The 23,673-nt window shown below is 33.3% G+C and overlaps 3 protein-coding genes across 3 annotated transcripts; all 3 read right to left on the minus strand.

The window, feature by feature from the left end:
• Positions 1-1,524, minus strand: LOC126847687 (sialin-like). Its single transcript, XM_050588065.1, has one exon. The coding sequence runs from the start codon at positions 1,522-1,524 to the stop codon at positions 1-3; it is 1,524 nt and encodes a 507-aa protein (XP_050444022.1).
• A 698-nt stretch (positions 1,525-2,222) lies between these two features.
• On the minus strand, positions 2,223-2,645 carry LOC126847688 (uncharacterized protein DDB_G0287625-like). Its single transcript, XM_050588066.1, has one exon. It carries the CDS (start codon positions 2,643-2,645, stop codon positions 2,223-2,225), a length of 423 nt encoding a protein of 140 aa, XP_050444023.1.
• A 16,479-nt stretch (positions 2,646-19,124) lies between these two features.
• LOC126847689 (uncharacterized) lies at positions 19,125-23,090 on the minus strand. The gene is made up of 7 exons (XM_050588067.1): positions 22,922-23,090; positions 21,330-21,786; positions 20,345-20,404; positions 20,120-20,266; positions 19,669-19,820; positions 19,334-19,607; positions 19,125-19,266 (listed from the first exon to the last, which is right to left on the minus strand). Exons 1-7 carry the CDS (start codon positions 23,088-23,090, stop codon positions 19,125-19,127), a joined length of 1,401 nt encoding a protein of 466 aa, XP_050444024.1.
• Positions 23,091-23,673: the final 583 nt, after the last annotated feature.

Here is a 23,673-nt window from a genome sequence, read left to right on the forward strand (position 1 = left end):
TTAAAACATGTGTGTAGGTCGTCTCATCGACATTGTTCTGGACATGCCGTACGAACGTGTCATCAGCAAAGTGGAACGCGAACGTCCCGATTCGCTTACTGGGTGCTGCACCGTAGACCATTTTTGCACCGACGCCGAACCGAATATCCAATAAAACACCATGGTGAACACGAACATGCCGGCGACAAACCAGAACAGATTATTCCAATCGTTTTTGGTGGATTCTTTGACAATCATGCTGTTGACCACGGACGACGAACTGCTGATCGCGTACGACACGAACGTGGCTATTCCCGAAAGCAGCCCGACGTAGTTGGGTGCCAACTCGAGTAGCGTCGGGAAGAAGCCGCCGGTGTAAGCCAAATCGCCCAACGATAGAATGGCCGTCATCGCGGCGACCACGTGCCACTTGGTGAGGTTCGGTTCCATTACCATGTACACGTACGACGTTATTATCAGCATACAACCGGCGGTGTGATAGAGTTTTCTGCCGACTGTGTTGGACACGCCCAGCGCGTTTCTCACGGCCGTGTAGGTCTGGGCGTTTATTAGACGCGTGACGAACGAACACGAGTACGGTATGCTGTTCATGATTCCGTTCTCGCGGGAATGGACGTTCAACATGGTCTGCATGTATATCGGCATGCTGTTGATCATTGTCAGGTAGTTCCACATGAACACCGTGTAGGACACCATGTACGCGATGAACGGCATCGAGGTGAAAATCGAGAACCACGGGATCACGGCCGGCTCGTCGCTAATGCCGACGTTCTCCAACAGGTAATCGTATTCCTCTTGGCTGATGTTCGGATGGTTGTCGGGCACGTCGTACAGGTACTTGTACCAGTAGACGACGAACAACACGCTGATGGCGGTCGGCACGTAGAATATCAACGGCCAACCGCCGTAGCCGTACACCTCGGCGGTGCACAGCATGCCGCTCATCGGATAAGTGACGATCGTGCCCAGGGCGAACCCGCTGAAGCCGAAATTGAACAGGCACGTGCCTTCGTCGTCGGTGGTCCACGGGCTGAACAGTTGGAACAACGGGCCTATGGTCAGACCGGACAGCAGACCCTGCACGACACGGCACGCGAAAAACAATTCGGTGTGTACCACGGCGGCGGTTGGGCAAAGCGCGTGCACCACCAAGTTGCCGATACCGCCCCACATGAACGGCGTTTTGGCCCCGTACCGGGTGGCCATGTAGCCGCCGACCATCGTGGTCAGTATGTAACCGTAGAAGAACGCGCTGAGCAAACGGCCGCGGAGCTCCATGTCCCAGTCGAATTCGCAATTTTTCTTGTGCCCGAAACCCGGAATGGACGGCATGACGGCATCGCTCGTGTCGCACGTCGTGTTACCGGTCGGTTTGGACATGCACAGCAACGCGAGTCCCAAGTTGTCCCGGAGCAACGACGATTGTATTGCCGCCAAGAACACACAGAACGCAATCGACAAACGACAAGAACCGATTATCTTTGGTTTCGGCGGCCTGTCCGTCGTTTTCGGCGCAATCGCCATGGTTGAAATTTGCTCGAACGGGTTTAACACATAACCATCACTACGCACGCCCACCGGATGTGTTATGTTGTTATGCGCAACTATTGAATTTATTTTTTCTTGCCGTTCACAAAAATAAAACATGTACACCACCACTAGTCTAGTTTATTATAAATTAAACGGTTAGATAGCGCTGTTTTTGGTTGGATATTTTTAATTTGTCTCCCTCCCCCCCCCCAGAATTTTTCCTAGGGTTGAGACGCAGCTGACCAGATTGCATTTTAACATGTCGGATATGACGAGTAACGGTGATAAGTGAAATTGATAATCCTTGGATAACTAATAACAGATAGAAAATCAGCGGACCACAGCGAAAAATCAGACATGTTCACGATCCAATATCTTTCCTTCAAGACTACTATTAATTATAGATTACTATTCCATTCAATTTAAAAACACAGTCGATGGCGTTAAAGAATGCACTAACATTTATCAAGACTGACGACTGTATTTCTTATCCTAAATAGACTATATTATAAACCTTGTCTAACCTTTGACGCTAAAATTATCTAAAGAGTAGTGATAAATGCCGTCTGGATTGTTCGTCTGATTGTCCATAATGCAAAGTACTAAATAAACTATACATTTTACAAATATTGGTGGTAAAAATCATTTAATGTACATTGAACATATACGATTTCAAGAGGTATTTTTTTGGTTTAAATGTTATTGTTGTTGGTCTCGTTGCTGGTTTGTCCGCTGTTGGCATGTTCATTTGACCGGTGTTGTTCGGAATTGTTTTGTTGTGTCTCAGTGTTGGTTTTGTTGTCAGAATGCTGAGTTTTGTTTTCCGTTTCCCTTGCCTTTGTATGCTTTTCGTCCTTCTTGTTAGCTCCTGTAGTAGAAGTCGATTCACCGAAAGTGACCATAATGCAATCTTGGTCGTCCGTCTTCGAACGCTTGCTTTGTTTTTTCTTACTGGACGTCGATCTACGTTTCCTGCCTCTCGATCTATTACTTTTAGATCTTCTTGTCGTCCTAGCACGTCTTTGGCTAGAAGATCTGGATCTGCTTTTTTTGGAGGTGGATTTTGAACGACGTCTTTTACTAGCCGACACTGACTTTTTATAGGTCGTCTTCATACGTCGACCACTTCTAGACGATCTACCCTGACACTTACTGGACGTGGCACGGCGACTTTTACCTTTAGACCTTGACAGCGATCGTCTACCGGTAGACCTACAACCACTGCGACTCCTTCTAGAAGCTGTAGATCTGGATCTTCTGCGCATAGAATGTCTATTGTTTAATCTGCCTCTTGGTCTTGAACAAGTATGTATCAGATCGGACCACATTCCTTCGTTAGGCTCCACTCTCATTGCCGAGGTCTCCGAACGCTTGCCAGCCCCATGAGCTAAGCTATTGAGCTTACGGTTGACCATAGATACTTCTTAGTAGACTAAATTTCTTTAAAAACTTAATTATTAAAATTCTCTAGTTGAAATTAATAAACTGTTATATTTTATTCGACATAAACAATAGTGTTTGTTTATAATGGCCAGCCATAACAGTTTAAAACTTTTTTAAAAATAGCTGTCCGATTATTCGTTGGATGATTATATTCAGATTTGTAATGCCACATGTTTCCACCATCCTTCTTACTATTGATCGCATCCAGTGACACGAATGTACACTAAATTTTGTGTGGATATGCGTTGCTAATCATAACATGAACATTGTCTGTCTACAATATATTTCTATGCCTGCGGTTATGATGGAAAGCGTGACCGATCGGACGAACTGTAATAAACACTTCCGTAATTAATTTGTTATTGTAAGTAATATGTTTCTTTTTTCTTTGTCATTTCATCACTTAGGGCTGTACAGAGTTTTCGCACGTCACAACGTGCTTTACCGATGAATTTTACTTATAAATAGAGCTCGGAAGTAAGTTGATGACCTAAAAAATCAACAAAAATTACCTGATAACGGTAATTAATGTGTATTAATGAACTAAAAAATTAAATAATGCAAAAAAATGATCATCATTTTATTTTAATTCAATAAAACCATTTTTTAATAATACAAAAAAGCTACAAAAACTTTTTAACCTATTTAAAATTACAAAATACTCTTTTTGATCACTTAATTATTTAAAAAAAATCAATTTTACAATTTAATACAAATTATTACATTGAACGATAATTGTATGCTTAATATTTTAGCTTCGATGCAAAGCGAGAAGGTATTGGTTTTACTTTGATGTGTGTTTTTTTTTATCTGTATACACTGTAACTTTTTTAATACTAGACCAATTCCTTCGAATAGCAACTCTATAAATCGCAAATTTCATCTAGTTGGTACTTTGGGGGGAAAAAGTTTAATTCTTCACAGACGAAAGTTAAAAAAAAAAAAAAAAAAACCGTAAGAGTTTTTAAGTTAGAACTTTTACTGGCTATAATTTCGAAAAAAAGAGTCGGATCAACTTGAAATGTATAAGAAATAATTATTTGGTATGCCCGCACACGTCAGTCGTGTCAAACTTAAACTACACCCATTCCCCACCCCCCTAGGGGGAGTACAAGTTTTTTTTGTTTTTCGGGGTTTTTAGCCGTAATTTTAAAATTTTTGGGTTGAAAATTTGCCAGTAGTTGGAACTCATATGTATCCATAACATATTAAACGGGAAAAAAATTCGGCACTACAGTTTTTTTTAATTGCCGGGAAACTGTGTTTTCGCAGATTTCGTATATTTTAACAAAAACACCTAAAATCTATCAAATCATTAAAACAATTTTATATATATCTATGCAGAATAATACTATTAAGTTTTGTGCTCAAGTACCACTTTTGACTTTAAGTTTACACAAATTCAATTTTTTTTTTTTTTTTAACTAAAAACCCAGTGCACCAGATGTGAGAAACGAACATACTCTAAAAACTATCAGTTGGTAACGTCTATCCGTGTTAGGTTAGATTAGGGCCCTTTGGTCGTTATCATAATATTGTATTTATTACATGATATCACAGACGACTAAATCGTGTAACTGATTATAGGAGACACACGATTTATTGGGAAAAGAACCTATCCGTGTACTTGTTATTAAGACACTTAATGATTCTGATACAACAAAACCACTGTCGTTATTTTATCGTCTGCGTTATATTACCTTAACGAAGGTCAACTATGAGTATATAAGGTCCAACTACCTGCAAATTATGAAGAGGACTGTTGTTTTTTGGATTCAGATTAAGTGTTGGTTTTTATGCAGTTCACCGCCCCAAAATGTATTTTTTATTACACAATTTTTTTAAAGGAAAACTATTGTTTTGCATATTGTTATACTGTTATTCATTTAAAGTGATTCACGCTTGATTGTTCAAATAATCTTTTATGAGATATGTAATCTGTTTCGTGCTAGTTTTAATTTTTTAGTTTATAATTTTGTAGCTCTAATTTTGTATAAAATATTTCATTATTTTATTACTGTGTTCAAGTTAAGACATATTTTAATAGTATTTAAGTCATGAATGATAGTACTTTATTTTATGACTAGATCAAATCTCGTGACCATTTAACATCATGATACTGCTGCTATACTATTATTAAAATCTCCATAAAAGGTTATTGTATAACAGGTAACAGCCGACCGCTAGTGGCTATACACGTTAGTAATATTTAACTAATAAGTAATATATGTAGGTAAAATTTATTGTTTTCTCCACCACAGTACCAGTATACGATTTATTTCAATTTAAATGTAAGAAAATCAATTTTTCTTTAGAAAATAACAAGAAATTAATATACAGGATGGTGTAGTAAAACGGCGATTTTCTAATGTATTTAAATGGGACCCGTTTAGGGAACCTACCCGTTTCACTATCCCACCCTTTACATTTTAAGGATCTATGAAAAGGTTTTTTTAGTTGCATTTTATTTTGTACATTGTCAATCTAGTAAAATAGAAGTATGATATAGCTTCGAAATAATATAATCTATGAAGTATAAATAGTTTGTATGAGATTGCTCTAATGGAAGTATATAATACATAAATATTAATTTTATTGAGAATAAGCAATTATAATTTAAACTATGGAGTACAAACGATTGAAACCATTCCACGTCAACCATTCCATCAAAATATAACAAGACATTGTATATGTGTTATTTGGTCCACTACGGTTTTGCAAAAAAAAAACAGTACAGTGGGGTCGGGGCATAGTGGGGACAGGGAGGTCACAGGTTTACAGGAATTTTTAAATCTGAAAGTGATAAAATCACTTTCGAAAAAACGCTTCGATGCAAATCGGTAGTTTTCAAGCCTGTACAGTCCAAACCAAACACAGTATAAACCAGCAAAGTAAGAAAGTTTTAAATTAAGGTTCTGTATTTACAAATGAGCATCAAAGCGTTTATTTGAAAGTGATTTTATTCAATTTTATCACTTTTATTTATAAAAATTCCTGTAGACCTGTGACCTCTCTGTTTCCTCATTGCTTTGATTACATAATGCCTATACTGTACTAGTCCTCTCGGATAAAATCGCTTTTAAATTAATGGCACAAGTTTTTTATACTTGCTATTATTGCACTTAGAAATAGCCAAACCGAACGATGATGCCTGAAATTAAAAAATGTGTTTCCTAAATAACCTAGAAAAGGTGCCAAAGTTACTATCATAAGTAGTCAATATTTTGCCTGGCTTTTTGGTACAAAATCCTTTAATAAGTGATTTTCTTAAAAATAATCATTGAAATTAAATTTACAAACAAGACTTGTTCATTCCGTGTAAGTAAACTGAGTTTAGACACAAAACCCAAATTACTATCTTTTTTTGAAATCTTAACGTATACAATCGCTAAGTACACAAAAAAGTAAAACCGTTTTAACTTTTGAGTGCTAAAGCCTCCTATAATATCATTTTACTTTAAAATCTCTTCAGATTTTTTTGATTTTTTTTACCTCAAACAAAAACCGGATAAGACTTTCTGGAAGTTCGGATAGTACTGGAATTACGTAACGATTAAAAATCAGTAAATAATATTGAGATAGGTTTAGATAACTAACGAAACTTTCATCCAAAATAATAATATCTATTTTCTTTTATTTTTAAATTGAAATTGTGGTTTTCAAGATTTGTGTAATAATTGACTTATTTTAATTAATAAAACTGTTGAAAATGGTTTATTTAATTTTGACAAGTATTTTGTATACATTCTGAATAATTGAAGAGTAAAACTAAAGTACAGGGGGAAATCAGTCAGTAGTACTAACAATTTTTCAGGTAATTGATACAGTTCATTGAAAAATATTATAATTCCTGGAGGTGTGATTTTCATAACATCAGGGACATGTGTATTCTTAAAAGTGAACAAAATTGCTGCGTTTACTCCTGGAATCCGTCTGCATTTATAATGTGTGAAATTACTCCTATTCTCGGCACGTGCAATAGGAGTTTTTATACCAACTGGCCACGAGTCTTCCGTGCAGCGATTTAGATAAGGTGGCACAATATCAGGTGGACATTTTCTGTCCTCCAACGCATGCTTTAGCGTAGACTGTAAATAAAAAATAAATCCAATTAATTTATGTAATTTTCGAATAATGCATTGTCTACAAAAATTACCATTTGTTTAGGATGCGACACGATTTTACGCCAATATTTTTCGGGAACTTTTATTGGTTGCACATTTTTTGGTCATTCAAGCATTACTACACTTGTACTGCTTTCCTCTTCAGCGGTCTATAAAAATAATTAATGCGGTAATTAATTAGAAAAAAAATGTTCTTAAAATTAGTATTAGGGTGGAAGCGATGAACAATAAGACGGTTGATCTTTGCATTGTTGATTGTTGTAGCCTAACCGATTAACTCCACTTTTTCAAATTGCGAATAATAGTATGGTTGGATTAAAAAAGTGTATAATTTTCAGTGGCCAAGATAAATAACTCCATAGTTGAATTTTTCACCGCTACAGTGCGCTAAGTATACATTGGCAATTGTACTTGGCGCACTAAGTACATACATTGTTTCAAATAACTTTAACTGCCTATCCTGCAAATTTTCATTTTATGGAGTTCATCAGTTTGGCTCCTGAGCGCATCATTTGACAATTTGTTTATATCTATTTCTATTAAATTACTGATTTGAATATTTTCCAAAACCTTCAAACACATTTTGGGCACTTTATAGTTGGAAGTTGGATGCTAGGTTATGCGTTTTTTTTCAGTACAGAAAAATTGTTATTATTAATCCGAAATTCGACAAAAGACTGAGATTCCAGAGAGATTCCACTGTTAAAACTCAACCTATCAATTTAATTAAATAAAAAACGGTATAACACTGATTATCAGAAAATTAAAACATACATATTTCTTGAAAATTACTTAGCTTTAGTAATAATAGCGTTAAGAATTGAATAAATTATAATTACCTCTTTCGAAGAATCCATTGTATTTGTCGCCGGTATGTAATATGTTAAACATATCAGAATAATGATATTTATATTAATTTTTGCGGTAATAATAAATGCTACTAATTCTCATATGACACTTAACTCTATCAAATCTACTACACGAAGGTTTCATACGCTCTCAAGAACAGTCAGCTTTGTAAAAGTTGTTGCCAAAATAATATTTGCTTAGTTTTGTCAAAGAAAGACACGTTACATTTTACTGCACAAACACGAGCAATAATAATAATAAACACTTTTATCTGTTGAATATAATGTATTACGGTATTTTAATAAAAATAAAAAAACCGATTCTTCGTGCCTTTTTTTAGTGTAGTAAAACATTATACTACACCTTATATAATAGAAAATCGTTTTTCTTTAAATATATTTTTATTTATCGCACATATCAGTTACAGTCTGGGGAAATTTAGGCCATTTAAAAACTCTTACAAGGGTAGGTCACAGTGAAAGAGTGACGGTTTTTCTTCGAATTCTTCTTCTTCCATAGATATAAATCGCAATTCATCTTAATCGTTGTCATTTATAGTTCTCATGTCATACAAAACCCTCTGTGAGGGTCTTAACTGAATTTGACTCATCGTCAACACGTTTTATAAATTTTAATAAAATGTTTTGTAATGGATTTAAGTCCTAGTTTAACAAGTTGTTTCTATTTTTCAACATTTCTATTGATTCCCTAGTATTAAGGTCTTAAGAGTTATTTACATATTTTAGTAATTTACTGTGCAAACATATTAAATAGGGTTTATGATAAATTGTTAAAAAAAAACAACTTCAAGAAGACATTTTAAATGAAAATACCTATAAAAATGTTAGGTCGGTATATAGGTAGTTATAAATTAAATGTTTTTCCCTCCCATTTTTATATAGACAATCTGTACCTAACTCTAGACGCAATAAGAGTATAAGCTAAGAGAAATATGAAAAAGAACAGCTTGACGAAAGCAGTCACCCATTGAAGACAATTCCTATTTGTGTTTATTTTATTATTATTATTATTATTATTATTATTAATGTCTAGAAAATGTGTGTTTGTGTTTGTTGCATGTGTTATATGTATAATAATAATAGATAGATTTAATATCATGCATTAATAAGAAAAAATAATTATAAACTCAATAAACTTGCTATAAATAATTTTTATTTACAATATAAAACAATATGTGTAAATAGAAACAATAAGAACATAATATATTTTTGTAACTTTAGTAAGTAATGCAAGAATGATGTTTGAACACAATTAAGTAACATTGTTTATAAGAATTAATTATAATATTAAACCTAATTTTTTTACTGCATGTTGTTTGGCTGTGCAATGTACAATGCTGCGTTTTCATACAAATTCCTAGTTGACTAATATGATAAGAGTTTCACTGGATTTGTTGGGTTGGTGCTTGCTTGTAGATTAGACTAGTTGAGTGACTAGTTGAGTCAACAATGGTATCATCAGATACGGGTTTGTGAAACGTTTGAGGTCAATTTTGGTATTTTTTAGCAGATCCGTTTAGGAATCACGCAAGTTGTTCCATTTATGCTTCACAGTTTCACCTGTTAATCAGAACAAAACATAAAGATATTATGATTTTTGTTTTTTTTTTTAGATTACTTACAGAATTGTATTTGTGTAGTAACCTTGTAGTCAATTTTCAAAACTTTTTCCCAAAAATTTAAATTTCTATTGTACAAAAAATGAAAAAATAAAGTCAACAAGACGTTTTTTAATTACAATTATGATTTTTACTTACTTGTTTGATTGAGTTGCTAAGAAATTTCAATATATAGCACAATGCAGCACAACAAAAACATAGAAAACGCTCCTGGGGCAATCCAAGACCTGAAGGCACAGAAAATCAGACACATTCCTCAAAACTCGAGGACCAAATGGAGAGTTCTCCACAAAATACTTCAACAGCATCATCCGAAGAGAACAAACCAAAATAAAGAGAGAAAACCAAAAAAAGAATTGAGCAAACACCTTAGATGATGAAATTTGGCAAACGGCAATGCTTCTGGGCGTTCTTTCACTGACGGCTTGGAAAAACTAATTTCATCGCCTGTTTCAGAAGTTCGAAATTAATTTAATTGGGTTACAAATTGGCCACAAATAGTAATTATTATAAAATCTTAGGTATATAATACCGCAACATGATTAGCAAAAATATTAAGCTACAAAATTAATGGTGTGTGTTATTAGACAAATTTTGGAAAATATTGTACTTACTCGCTCTACGATAGCTAGTTTAGCTTCCAATTCTTCTATCCGATCGGCTGCTTTGGCTAAGTGGTGTTCGGATATAGCCTGAACCGCTCTGATCACGTGAGACTTGGCTCTCAAGTTGGCTTTAAGCTCGGCCATCTCTTCTTCTTTGGCCATATCTAATACAAAAAAAAAATACTAATAATAAAATACGGTTTATTATCCAAATCTTTCCAAAGACTTTTAAACTGACATAAACATAATGTATTAAAACAACTCTTTTGTTTACTTTTTTCAAACTTTTATAAACAATCGCTCGCTATTACATTAAAATTAATTAATATTATAATAATTTTGTTTTAAATATTATATAAGGAACTTGGCATAAAAACTGTAGCTTAAACATACCTATCTACTATTCGACGAAAACCACCATTGTTGTTGTGCGAATTTCTATTTATTTAGCATTTTAATATATTAAACACTTATTATAACGACAATTTTATAATAAGCTACAAAATTAATGGTGTGTGTTGTATTAGACAAATTTTGGAAATTATTGTACTTACTCGTTCGGGCTAGTTGCAATTATTCTATCCGACCGGCTGCTTTGGCTAAGTGGTGTTCGGATATAGCTTGAACGGCTCTAACCACGTGAGACTTAGCTCTCAAGTTGGCTTTAAGCTCAGCGATCTTCTCTTCTTTGGCCATATCTAATACAAAAAAAAAAAAATATACTAATAATGAAATACGGTTTATTTTCCAAATCCTCCCTGATAAACCTTGTCGAATATATTGTACTTACCGTCCTTGACCATGTTCGCAATGTCGCGTTCAAGTTTAAGTGCAAGTACACTGCGGTCGGTCATGATTGATTGGCATTGTGCAGCTTTTGCAACGATGCCAGTTAAACCGGCCTTGATCACCTGCAGTTTTTTTTTCAGCATTGCGTTTTCTTTCTGGACTTTAGCATTTTTCATGCGCAGTCTTTTCATTTTTAGCTGGCCGCGTACTTGAAGCAGGAAAAAAATTGTTCAAAATTAAATTTTTACAGTTTTTTTTATTTTAACATTTACCAATGTGTTGGCCGCTTGACAGTCGTCAGTGTCATTTTAAGACTTTGGTTTTCGTCGACAAGTTTTTCGTTGTCGTTCTTGACATGGGCCAAATTCGATTGAAGTCCTTTTAATTGGTCTTTGATTTGGTCTCGTTCTTGAAGCACATCATCTATGGCTCGATTGCTTTGCAGAACATACCTGGCTTCGTCGCATTGGGCCTTTAACCCAACGATAACGTTAACAAGCTGTTGCCTGTTAAAGTTTTTGTTGGGTTATATGCCCAATGCGACGCATAAGTTCTCTACAAGCCAATCCAACTGTTTTCTCGCCTCTCTCAATGGCTCCTGGTCCTTCATTTTGTGGTCTACAGCTCCAATTGCGTTTGACATTGTTGAAGATACAGTTATAGTTTCGAGTTCAGTCCAAGAACTAAAAATCTAAGAATATCTAAACAATTAATATAGCAAAGAAAGAATTATACCAAGACTATAATGAAGTCAAAAATACTTTTGTTTGTTATAAATATAACCACGAAACTTGTGTTTGACAACGACGCTTGTAAACGGATAAATTTGAACCAACAAATTGTTTATCAAATTTATTTAAAAGCTGTTTCAATTTTTAATTAGAACCCCCCCCCCCAAAAAAAAAAAAAAAATATTGTAGATGTCTACATTCGGTGTGCGCTGGACAGTAATACAAGTATAAATGAATTTGACTTCGGATTTTTGGGAAAATTGTCTATTATGTTATAGCCCCGTCGTTAATCTGCTTTAAGCTCTTAACATAGTGAAAAAAAAGACAAGGTTACATTTCGTCTACCACTAAGGGTACAATTATTATTGTATTGATAAATACATAATAATATTTTATGTAAGAAATAACATTCACACGATTCATCAAATCAAAACATATTTTATTAGTACAATTATAATATTTTTTTTACAAGTACAGTATGATTTAAATTTAAATTGAAATAAAGATACATGTTTTGAACGTTTTACATTAACGAATAAAGTGTAACCAAATTAGGTGTAAATGATTAATAAAAAAAAAATTTTAAAAATGATTTCCAATGCAATTGTGCAGTTAAAAACCAACATTTCATCATGTTGTTGTACTGCAGTATTGCAAAAACATGGAAATGCGAACGCTATAGTCATTGATAAACTTTATGTAAGATTGATATAAATCGAATTCAAGAGTATCTTTATAGTACAGTTGAATTTCACCAATAACCTTTGTTGCTTTTTCCGATTGGCGCTGAACCGAGTGTGTCGAATATTCTAATAGTGGGATATTTAAAACACGGCATAACCTTTTGTGTTCATGTTGGAATTTTCCAGACATATAGTCTGTGTTTTGTTTAAAATAATCTGCACCATTTTTCAAGATGATACTGTTGAGTTCACAAAAGACATCGTCGTCGTTTAAGTGTAACGCATTAATAACGCGCGGTAAAACCATTTGGAAATCTTCAATCAAAAAATCAATGTCTTCGTCTGTATCATAAGCGGCTAGTTTTGGCCTTGAGCTTATCATACGACTTATTTGCATCAGGAATTCCCACGTGAGTCGTACCAACATAAAACTAAATATGCCAACAATGATAATGTTAAGATTGCCAAACATGAGTAATCCTTGCAACCCACTGTTTTTGGGAAACTTTATACAACAATTCATCGTTTGATTCAATGCATTCCAAGTGTCCGAATCCACGAGCGAAGGTGAATACAATTGGAATCTGTTGATGACCGCATTTAAGCAGGTCGAATCTGAGAGATATGTTTTCCCTTAGCTGTTCATTGGATAAACTAGAGAAATCGGGTCCCAACTCTTCGGTCTTATGGCCACTTTTAAATGAACTCACTTGCTTCCACTGTGTTACTAGTTTCCCATGCTCGACCTGTTCGACATCTTCGCACAACAGCGGCTCGTGTTGGATCATGAAAATAATTACAAAGAGTACACAACATTTTGTGAAAATCATTTTCAACGTAATGTCGCTTTCCAATATAACACAAGCCAATTTATATGCTTTGAACAAATTTGCCTTTCAGATGCAAAAATATGTAGAATCCAAAATTGTTTATTTTATTATCTGAGTGGAAATACGATTAGTTAAATAGATTTAGTTACAGTCCATTTTTGTTTATAACATTTATCCGTTTAAACTGATGTTGTGCATTTTTTGTGTCTTCGTCGAACAAATAATCCCCCCCTGAACCGGTCAGTTTTGTTTATTTTTACAATATAACATGTTGATAAAACATGTTAACTGAAATGGCTTTTATACTCATAAGAAAAAATTTTTAAATCATAAATAATACCTTGAAACCTTTTTTTTTGTCAATATTGCCTATACAAAACTTCTTAAAAACGGACAACTTAAAGTAAACTTAAATTTAAGATACTGTAGATGAGGCTGTTGTCGAAGATGAAGAGGATTATGCCGAAGATGAAGAGAGTATTGGCGAAGATGAAGAGGGTACTGACGAAGCTGGATCAGGTTTTGTCGAAGATGCAACGGATTTTGTCGAAGATAGACCGGGGTACTGACGATGATGACTAAAAATAGTAGTGTATTACGTAATATTTGATATTATGTATTGTGTACCTACTATATAATATGTTTTGAAAATATGTATACTTCAATATTACAAGAATAATCGTTGTACTTAATTTTAACTGGCCCAATATATCATAAAATCTTTCTTTTGTGTACTATAATGTAAACTCAAACAGTCGCCGCTAATGTAGTAGATTGAAAGTACGGAAAGCCAAAATGTCGGTTGGTACTGATCAGTTAATACAAGTCTATTAACTCATAAATGATATAACTAACTCACACAAAGTCTTAACAAGCCAAATAGAGTCTGTAAAACTGTTTTTTTACTACTACTACTAACTGTTTTAGCTTCGATGCAAAGCGAGAAGGTATTGGTTTTACTCTGATGTGGGCTTTTTTTTTATTTGTATACACTGTAACTTTTTTAATACTGGACCAATTCCTTCGAATAGCAACTCTATAAATCACAAATTTTATCTAGTTGGTACTTTGGGGAGGTAAAAGTTGAAAAAGTTTGCTTCTTCACAGACGAAATTTGAAAAAAACAAAAAAAAACCTTAAAAGTTTTTAAGTTACAGTGTATACAGATAAAAAAAAAGCCCACACGATATCACGATATGTTATTCCTTTAAAATTAGGTCAATTGTATTACAATTTTAAAACATATTATTTCTTGGTGCTCACATGCATAGCTTTTGTAGGTAGTCTAGGCGGTACCGTGTTTTTTTGTTTCTTTATTTGTTCTTGACAATTGAATACACAGTTTGGTATAATATACATATTTAAAAACACCTTTACATACGTAGACTAGTGTAAAATATGATGTCAACTTGTATGTTACGATAAACCACAATAGATTTACAAGACAAACATGACTAAACTTTTTGTAGACAATATCAATATTATATTACTATCGAAAATTATAGGCTTAACATGTATAGACTTTGTAGAGATTTTTGTAATATTACAATTAGTATAAATGATTTATATATAATATTATTTTGTGTGTAACATTTTGTATAGCACATATTACATGGTGAATATAGTTTTATCCGAGATGACTAGTACAGTAGAGTATAGGCATAATGTAATCATAGCAATGAGGAAACGGAGAGGTCACAGGTCCACAGGAATTATTATAAATAAAAGTGATAAAATTGAATAAAATCACTTTCAAATAAATGGTTTGATGCTCATTTGTAAATACAGAACCTTCATTTAAAACTTTCTAACTTTGCTGGTTTATACTGTGCTTGGTTTGGACTGCACTGGCTTGAAAATACTAACAACCGATTTGCATCGAAGCGTTTTTTCGAAAGTGATTTTATCACTTTCAGATTTAAAAATTCCTGTAAACCTGTGACCTCCCCGTTCCCACTATGCCCCGACTCAACTATGCTCCGTCCCCACTATACCCCGACCCCACTGTACTGGTTTTTTTATATTAAATAAACAGCGACTATCGGTTATCGATTATCGCATTTTTTCTAGCAGTGATTTAATTTTTTTTTTAATCTCCTGTCCAATTATATTTTTATCTTATTGAATTTTATTTTCTACTTTTTTTACAATTTGTAATTCGAGTGATCGAATTAGGCTAAGTACCAAAATTTGCATAAATATAAATTAAATTAAGTTTCATAACGATTGTTAAGGAGATCTTGTGTTTTTTCAATTGATGTAACATCATCCTTGTTTAGGCACAAAATAATATCTTTTAAAATTTCAGAATGTTCATAAAAATAGACGGCTAAGATACAGGCTGAGGAGGTAAAGGTATATTAGAGGCCTTTTCTCAAAAATATTGAGCTCGTGAAGGAAAAAAATTATTTTAACACCTTTTCCATTTTTCATCGTGTGGTGCTGCAACACTTAAAAACAACAAAATGATGTTATTTTTTTTCCTCAGTTATCACCACTCGATAATGAAACAAAATATCTTGGTTTAATACTGGACATACGTCTAAACTGGGGACATCACCTCAAACAAAAAATTAAATATTAGATTGCATCTTTTCTGCTTGATGCTTAAATCCAACGTGCCACTCAAGACTAATTGATTGGGGAGACTTTGAAAAAAAATTGTGTTACGTGACTTGACAAGGGAACTTCACCCCATTGGACCCCTGTCTATTTTATTTTATCTATACTGTAAAAAATAAATGTTCAAAAACTAGAAACTAAACATATGCATGGGTATTTTAGAAAACGTACAAGTTTTCTAACCAATTAAGTATATTAAAAATGAAACATTACAGTGCAAATGTTGTAAGCAAACCGCTAATTAACAAAAAAAATTTTAAAAAAAAAATCTATATTAATTTATAGGCTAAATCAATTTTTCTGTTTTTTGATTGAGAAAAAAAATCAATTACATTGTCAATGAATGTTGGATCACTTGCCAATTCGCTCAACATTATTTTCTCAATAGCCATAGTACAGACATTTATAAATCGATCGTTGTTCATTGTATTTCTTAGGAAAGTCTTGATTACTTTTAAAGTACTCATACTTCTTTCACTAGAAGCCGACGTTACGGGAATACACAATACAAATTGTAACAATTTTGTAAGTTCCACGTACACTTCTTGTAACTGAGCTAAAATGTAAAATAGCACAAACATGATTAAATAATTTGGTATAAATCTAGTTTACCGGGCACCCTTAATAATTAAATATACATTTAAAAAAAAAAAAGTGATCAACTAAATATAATATATTATGTTCCTACCTTTAATAATAAAATCCAGCAAATCCTTAGGCGGAAGATATTTGTCGTTGTTATTGTAAATAATTATTAATTAATTTTGTAATCTCTCTTGTTCGAATACATACTCCAGGGAAAACTTTTAATAGTTGATCTAGTTCCTCCATCAGAATATCTTTTTTTGTAATTCTTAAACTCGTTGTTATTTGTGGGTTCAATTAATTTCAAAATGTGAAAACCTTTCCAATACACTTTCATTATCTATAATGTCACGATAATTATTATGGCTACTCCTATTACTCATATTATTGTGAGTCCTTTACATATTATAGTTATTATTCTAATTGTGTTAATACTAAATGTTTATTTCAAAAAAATAATAACTATCTCGTTATCGTTTACGCGAAAAGATAACTGCAATTTACTTAAATTGGTTTACCATCTTAGATTGTTAAAAAATCCATGCCTAAAAGACTATAAGATTATATTATATTACCTTTCAAATTTTTCACCACTGCACATTCTATTTCGAACGGCACATTAACAAAAATACACTATAATATTTGTTTTTCCTACAAAATGTAGTTGCGAACCATTTGCTGTGTATAACTTTGTTCGCCTAAATAAAGTAATATATTGATTTTTTGTACGTACAGATTCATTAATAACGCTTACGCTTACTCCTGAGTCAATAGTAGACTTATAACCTATGTTATTTAAAATACCTCTAATTACTAGGTTATTATATTATATTACTTACACTATTTTTGCTATTCATAACACAGCTACTTTTATTTTCTAATAACAGGGGTGGTCTTTGACTATTGTCATTAGACCTGCCATTATAATTACTACCATTAGGATTTATACTATTATACCCTTGTTGATTGTATAGATTTTTTTAGTAATATTACGATCATCATCATAACTATTAATGTTATAACTACCATTATTATGCCTGTTTATGCCGTTATTCAAACTATCCTTAAAATCATTGTTGTTTCTCTGCACTAATTGAATATGATTTATTCCATAGGCCAATTGAGTTAAAGCAGACTTTTTTTTCCCTTCCAGTGTTTTTTATTTTAGCGTGTTTTTACGGGTTACTCTATTAAACGCTTTTTTTAATTCATCTTTGATATTATTCTAGCCATGCTTCAAACTAGAAACAAATACGTACGACAGAAGAAAACGAAGAACTACCGAAATTATACAACATACCAAGCATTCTAGCTTTTATCAGGAATAAACGACTAGAGTGGTTTGGACAAACTTGGAGAGCGGATGACCAATTAATAAAAAAAGTACTCGTAGAAAAAATGAACAGAAAAAGACCCCTTGGAAGACCCAGGACCCGGTGGATCGATGTAATTGCCAAAGACCTAAAAGCTATAGACCAGAATGTGACATATGAGACGACTTATAATAGAGAGAGATGGAGAGACATGTTGAAGGCAGCAATGGTCCTTAATGGACAGGTAAGCTGAGAAGAAGAAGAAAAAGAAGGACAGAATCGCTAAATACTTTCTCAGCATAAATGTTAAAGACATTGGGTGCCGTGTTGTCGAAATGGTTGAAAACCACTGATCAATATCATCTTCTTCTGTTGAATTTTCCTTCTCTAATTTACTTTCACTGTCTGACAATTGATTTAGCACCCGGGTAATATCTATATCATTATCTCTGCATATAAAATTATAAAATAAAACTTGATGTACGAAAAAATAACAAAGTTGATAATAGAAAACGATTTTACGTGTATCGGTAACTTTACGATTTTTTCACGTATACATGTTTACGTTTGATAGTAACAATACGTAAAAGTTACGTGATGTTTTCAAAGATAAATTTGTGCACGAAATGAAATGATAGATATAAAAAATGATTATCTAATATTGATGTCAACTAACTAGAAACAGCATATCAAGAATTTCAATTTATTATAAACCATACATACAGTGTTACTACTTATTGAATATAGAATGTACGTAATAATTACGTACATTTCTATTCTAGGATTAAATTTCAATTGTTGTTTACTTTAAGATAGACTATATTGTAAGAAAAAAAATTGGGAGGGCTATATTACTGTTTTTGGTGGGGGGGGGGAAGCCCCTTAGTGGCGTCAACGGATTAAATCAATGCGTCAAATTAATAGTATTAATGATTTTGCAAAATTGGTTAATTTTTTTATTGTTTTTAAATAGAATGTCATTGTATAGTTAATTAAATAATATTTTATTTTAGTTAAGGCCCTTGCTTACCACATCCGTGTTTAAAATATTGGGTTCAATGTTTGCAATTTTACATATATATATTTTTTTATAGTTCTTAAAATGCATTGTAGTATTTTATAGTAATTTCATTATTGCTTTACGAGTTTAATTACTCTTTGCTAGATAGAAATTGAAAACAATTTGTTCAATCTATAAAAGTGTGTTCTTTGTAAAAATAATAATAACATATAATTTGTAAACAAATCCTTTTAAAATATAGACTAACTATAGATATCATCGTTATGCATAGCTATTATAGCTACTGATATTTATTTTTAAGAGACAAGAATGACAATTTCAATATAATTTTACAACCATACGTTTTCTATATAGTATAGATTATTTTTGTTTCTCTTTGTCTTTCACCCAGTTATTGACTTCTTTAATGGTAATTTCTGCCTTATTTGCTACAGCGTTGAAAAATTTTGCTGCTTCGGCGAACGACAGTATTGTCGGTGTTAAGTCTGTACTCGTAAGTCTACTTGGAAAAAAATGGTTATATTAAAACATGATTTGAGAGCCACGACTACCCGACACGACCGACATACCTTTCGGCTTCTTCCATTTTTTTAGTCGGCGTGAAACGTAATGACACCAAAGAATCTGCTGGAGATATTTTACAATCATTTAACTCCTTTGTGTCATCCATTTCTGACAAATCTGTTATCGATTCTTCGGGTTGTTCGGTCGACATAAAGTCGATGTCCCAATGACTTCTTTTGACTTGTCTAAAGTATTTCAAGACTGGACCTTGATCGTTGCCTGCACACTGTCTGGGTGGAGGCGCTTCATTTTTCTTACACTGGTTGTCCATCCAATTCACTTGAGAGAATTTAAAAATGATGTGAATTGTTCGATAAAAATCAGCAAAAATACAACCCACAATTTTCACTGGCGCACTGCAATTTCTTGTATATTCCCTCCAATAATTCTGGATTAGCTATCAAGCGGAAATTTCCTGGATACAATTTGTCAAACGATCTCAGAATGTCTTCGTCGATCTCCAATTGCGTTTTCTCGTGTTCGTGAACCATCCTGCAGTAAGTATACATTTTATTACCTTTCCCGCAATAAGTGGTTAGTCTTCAGTGGATTTAAAGTCCCCGAGGCCACAATCATACTCCAGAGTTCGGCAAAATAAAACACTTTAATTAAAAACATAAATAATTGGAACTTTTGGGGGGTACTTTGGGAAGTATTGGAGAAAGAAGAAAAGACAACAGATTAAGAGATTATTTACATTTGTAAATAATTTCATACAATTCTATTTGCCATTGTTTAATAAAACATGTTTTAGTTCATGTATTTTTCTAATAAAATTAAACGTTGTTTACCAATCGATACATAATTCTGTGCCGGGTATACTTTCGCCCGTCAACAGACTTTTGTCGTTCCATTTGAATACGTTTGTGCCTAAGTCGATGCTCTCCGGGAACAAGACGTTGATTATTTTGCACGCTTCATTCGCGTCTTTCAGAGCACTAAAAAATATATGGTTTAATTGTTTTTTTTACAACTAGATAACGGTAAATAATAATATAGAAAAACTGCCTACTGACAATTTGACGTGTTTCGATTCGGCTGTCATGGTTGATATTGTATCGATGTTGTATGCGTTCCTGTAATAATTTTAGGTTCGTTCAACATAAATTTGGACAAAGGATTTTTTAAAATTATTGCTGTTACAACCACAATTAAAATCGAAACTAAGAGAGGGGAGAAATTTTGGAGATTGAATTGATAGGACATGAATAAGAAAAATATTTCTGGAGAAAAAGGCTGGGTTAGAGATAATATATATTATATATTATGATAAGGGAATCGTCTGATTTGAGTTATTAACTTAGTGATTGATGAGCGGAGTTTGGCAACATTTGATTAAATAACAAATAACATCTACAACAAATCAAATGACGTATTAGTTTGAATAAAAAAATAAATATTTTTTTAAAGTACTTTTAGTTTTAATGATATCATCTAACCGACTTAAATTGGCCAAATTCTAAAAGCAAAAATACAATTATTCAAATAAACTATCAACAAATTTATAATGCCAAACTCTTAATAGAGGATGACGAGCTGCTAATACATATTAGTTTTAAGGATAGTGGTTGATACTTGATAGAGACTGGATGGAAAACATATTTTACAATTAAAAAGCATTTTGAGAGTTGTTATTAAAGTGAAACTTCTTGTATCGCGGTAGAGTAAGTTGAAAATTGAAGCATACCATAAAGTGAAACGGTCAGGAAGGGGGGCGCGAAAAATGTCTTATTGGCTGATTCAGTTATCAATAAACTCTTATCAATTGTTCGGGATTATCGATTTACCTTTATGGCCATATCATGTCTATCTCTTCTCCTCCACTCCCAATACCTTAAAAAGGTAATCCGAATACATTGTATGTGATTTTTTAAAAGATGCTCCTACTTTTTAACAATAAATATCCTATTCCTTCAAGTTTCACTTCAAACGCGCGTGGTGATCATGCACTGTTCTTTTTGTTTCTACATACAATATAATATTATCCATTCACACATTTACCCGGACGCGGTCGAGATGGGTTTTCTGAAAATACCGGCCAGGGAACGTTCCCAGTCCAGAGGAGAAGCGTGCATTGGTTTCGGCGGTTTTGTCGACGCATACGAAAAATTCCAATCACTCAAAGGATAGTCAGCTCTGGCATAATAACACTGAATGCCCACCTTGGGAACTACTTGCGATGCCGCGTACTGGCACCTGTCTTCCGACACAGCCGATATGACAGGTGGATTCAACACTACTCCTTTGCAAGAGGGGTCAGCGGATTGAATTATAGTTATAGCTTTGTCCATCAATGTGCAGTCCAGAGGATCGATGACGGCGGGCGGGTACTCGTTGAACGGGCACACCGACTCGGGATGTTGCAAACTCATCACGAGCAGCTTGACATAGGCTCGCTTGGTCTCGTTGTTGGTGTGATTTTTCAGGGCTTTCAACCACGTCGAGTATTTAGACGCCACTGTAAAGAAAAACCGTCTTAGGCTAAGGTAATAAACGATACCAATTTTAGAGAGACGAAATTTTCTCTTTCAAAGGAAACCTGGGACCAAATAGAACCGGGAACACAACAAGAAACTACTAATAACGAAAATAAAAATCAAGTCATGCGGTAGCCGGCCAAAGCGAAAGGAGTGTGGCCGGATTAAACAGCTAGCAGCGGCAAGAGGAGGTGGAAACTACTATTCACCTGATAGTAAGGAGAATAAAGAAAAGAATACATTTAATAAAAAAAAGAGTGATAAGAGATAATAAGGCACATAGGTCAAAACGTTGTAGGTAAAAAATGGGACAGAGAAGTGTTAACAACATTTTGGACTGACTCCCAGCTATAAAACATAATCATGTTAAAAATTTCAAAACGACTATTAAGTATACAAAATCATAAAAGACAATTAACGAAGAAAGACATGTGAAAAAGCACACTCATTCTCCCTCGGAATTTGGAAAAATGCCTTTAAAACAAACATAATGGGATGCGTTGGTAGAAATCGGTAGTTCAATTTACTCAATATTTAAAATAAACGATGAGAAAAATCAATTAATCATGTGTCGTATTTATCATCTAATTAATGTATTTGTATTGAGACAGATGAACAGATTAAATATACTGTACAACTGATCACTAAATTAATATCAATACAATCAGTGTAAGTGAATTAAATGTATCTAATTAAGTTTCTTAACATCCGTATCATACTGATTTTTATGTATAAAATTTGTAAGAATAATTAAATAAGCAGTAAGTAATAAAAACCAAAAATTACAAGTGATTTTTGTATAATTTTACAAGAAAAAAATGAAAGTTATAATTTCAATGTGTTCTAAAAAATGATCATTAATGCCTTTATTTAATATTTCTTTTGAAAATTGTAAAATACATAAAATACAGATAAAACAAATTTACTTAGAGAAGTTGTGTAGGTATGTTGAAAAACTTGTTTTCGGTTAAATTATGTCATTAAAAATTGTGTCTTTACAAAATCACTTCTTGTTAAGTCGGTAAATTTCTACCAATCCCATTAGGTCAATAAAAGTCCTTGAACTACACCTTTCTACTACTCGGTTAAAATGCAAGGGTAATTTATCATCCGCACCTTCGGTGTCGTCCTTCCTGAGGATCATCAATTTGGCCAGTTGGGCGTAAAAGTCAAAATCGTCAATAACAGGAAGGCTGCGTTTACGACTGTCCATTTCAGCTACACTTTTATTGACAGATTGCACCGCTGGGACGGATTTCGGGTTTTTCCCAGATTTCGCTGCCATGTTCTATATATATACAATTATGTACTCAATAGCAATTTTTAAAATTTTATATTAAACACTTCAAAATATTGTTAAATCATAAATTATATTTTCAATTTTGCATGTTGACGCGAAACAGCTACGCACACTTGTGTATTAAAACGAGTTGGTCGTTGCGAGAGTAACGAAAAAACAATTTATTATCTATAACTGTAATACCAGCAAGGAGATTCCCTAAAAATATCTGGATGTACATGCTCTTCACCAACAATGACTGGTTCCACCGATTCTACAAAATCGAAAATATTATAATACTTAATTGGTATACCCATTCAAATATAGAAATGTTGTAGACTATTATGACCTACCTTCAGACGTGGGACTGATTTAAAATGTGTAATGAATTATAATCAGGGTCCTCTACATAATCATCAAAGTCAGAAAAATCTTCATTTTCAGTATTAAAATTTGATATTTTCGCCTTAATTAATTAAATTTAAGAGGTCAAGTTAAAAACAGTAACCTATTAAACATAGTAAATTGTAGTTTATAGTCTTACTTGTAGTGAGATACTCTTCGGACAATGCCGGCAAAGTGTAAGTGT

Source organism: Adelges cooleyi, unplaced genomic scaffold, assembly GCF_023614345.1.
Source record: "Adelges cooleyi isolate 19-005CV unplaced genomic scaffold, UGA_ACOO_1.1 ACOO_flye_CR_arks_rails_tigmint_CR_PRNA_117, whole genome shotgun sequence".
Taxonomy (NCBI): Eukaryota; Metazoa; Arthropoda; class Insecta; order Hemiptera; family Adelgidae; genus Adelges; species Adelges cooleyi.

What these genes read in the sequence shown, in the direction of transcription:
- LOC126847687 (XM_050588065.1), bottom strand. Translation starts at nt 1,524, where the DNA reads ATGGCGATTGCGCCGAAAACGACGGACAGGCCGCCGAAACCAAAGATA.
- LOC126847688 (XM_050588066.1), bottom strand. Translation starts at nt 2,645, where the DNA reads ATGAAGACGACCTATAAAAAGTCAGTGTCGGCTAGTAAAAGACGTCGT.
- LOC126847689 (XM_050588067.1), bottom strand. Translation starts at nt 23,090, where the DNA reads ATGGCAGCGAAATCTGGGAAAAACCCGAAATCCGTCCCAGCGGTGCAA. An exon ending in CAGGAAGGACGACACCGAAG is followed by an intron (nt 21,787 to 22,921) that starts GTGCGGATGATA and finishes TTTTCTTTACAG; the next exon opens with TGGCGTCTAAATACTCGACG. An exon ending in CCCATCTCGACCGCGTCCGG is followed by an intron (nt 20,405 to 21,329) that starts GTAAATGTGTGA and finishes AAATTATTACAG; the next exon opens with GAACGCATACAACATCGATA.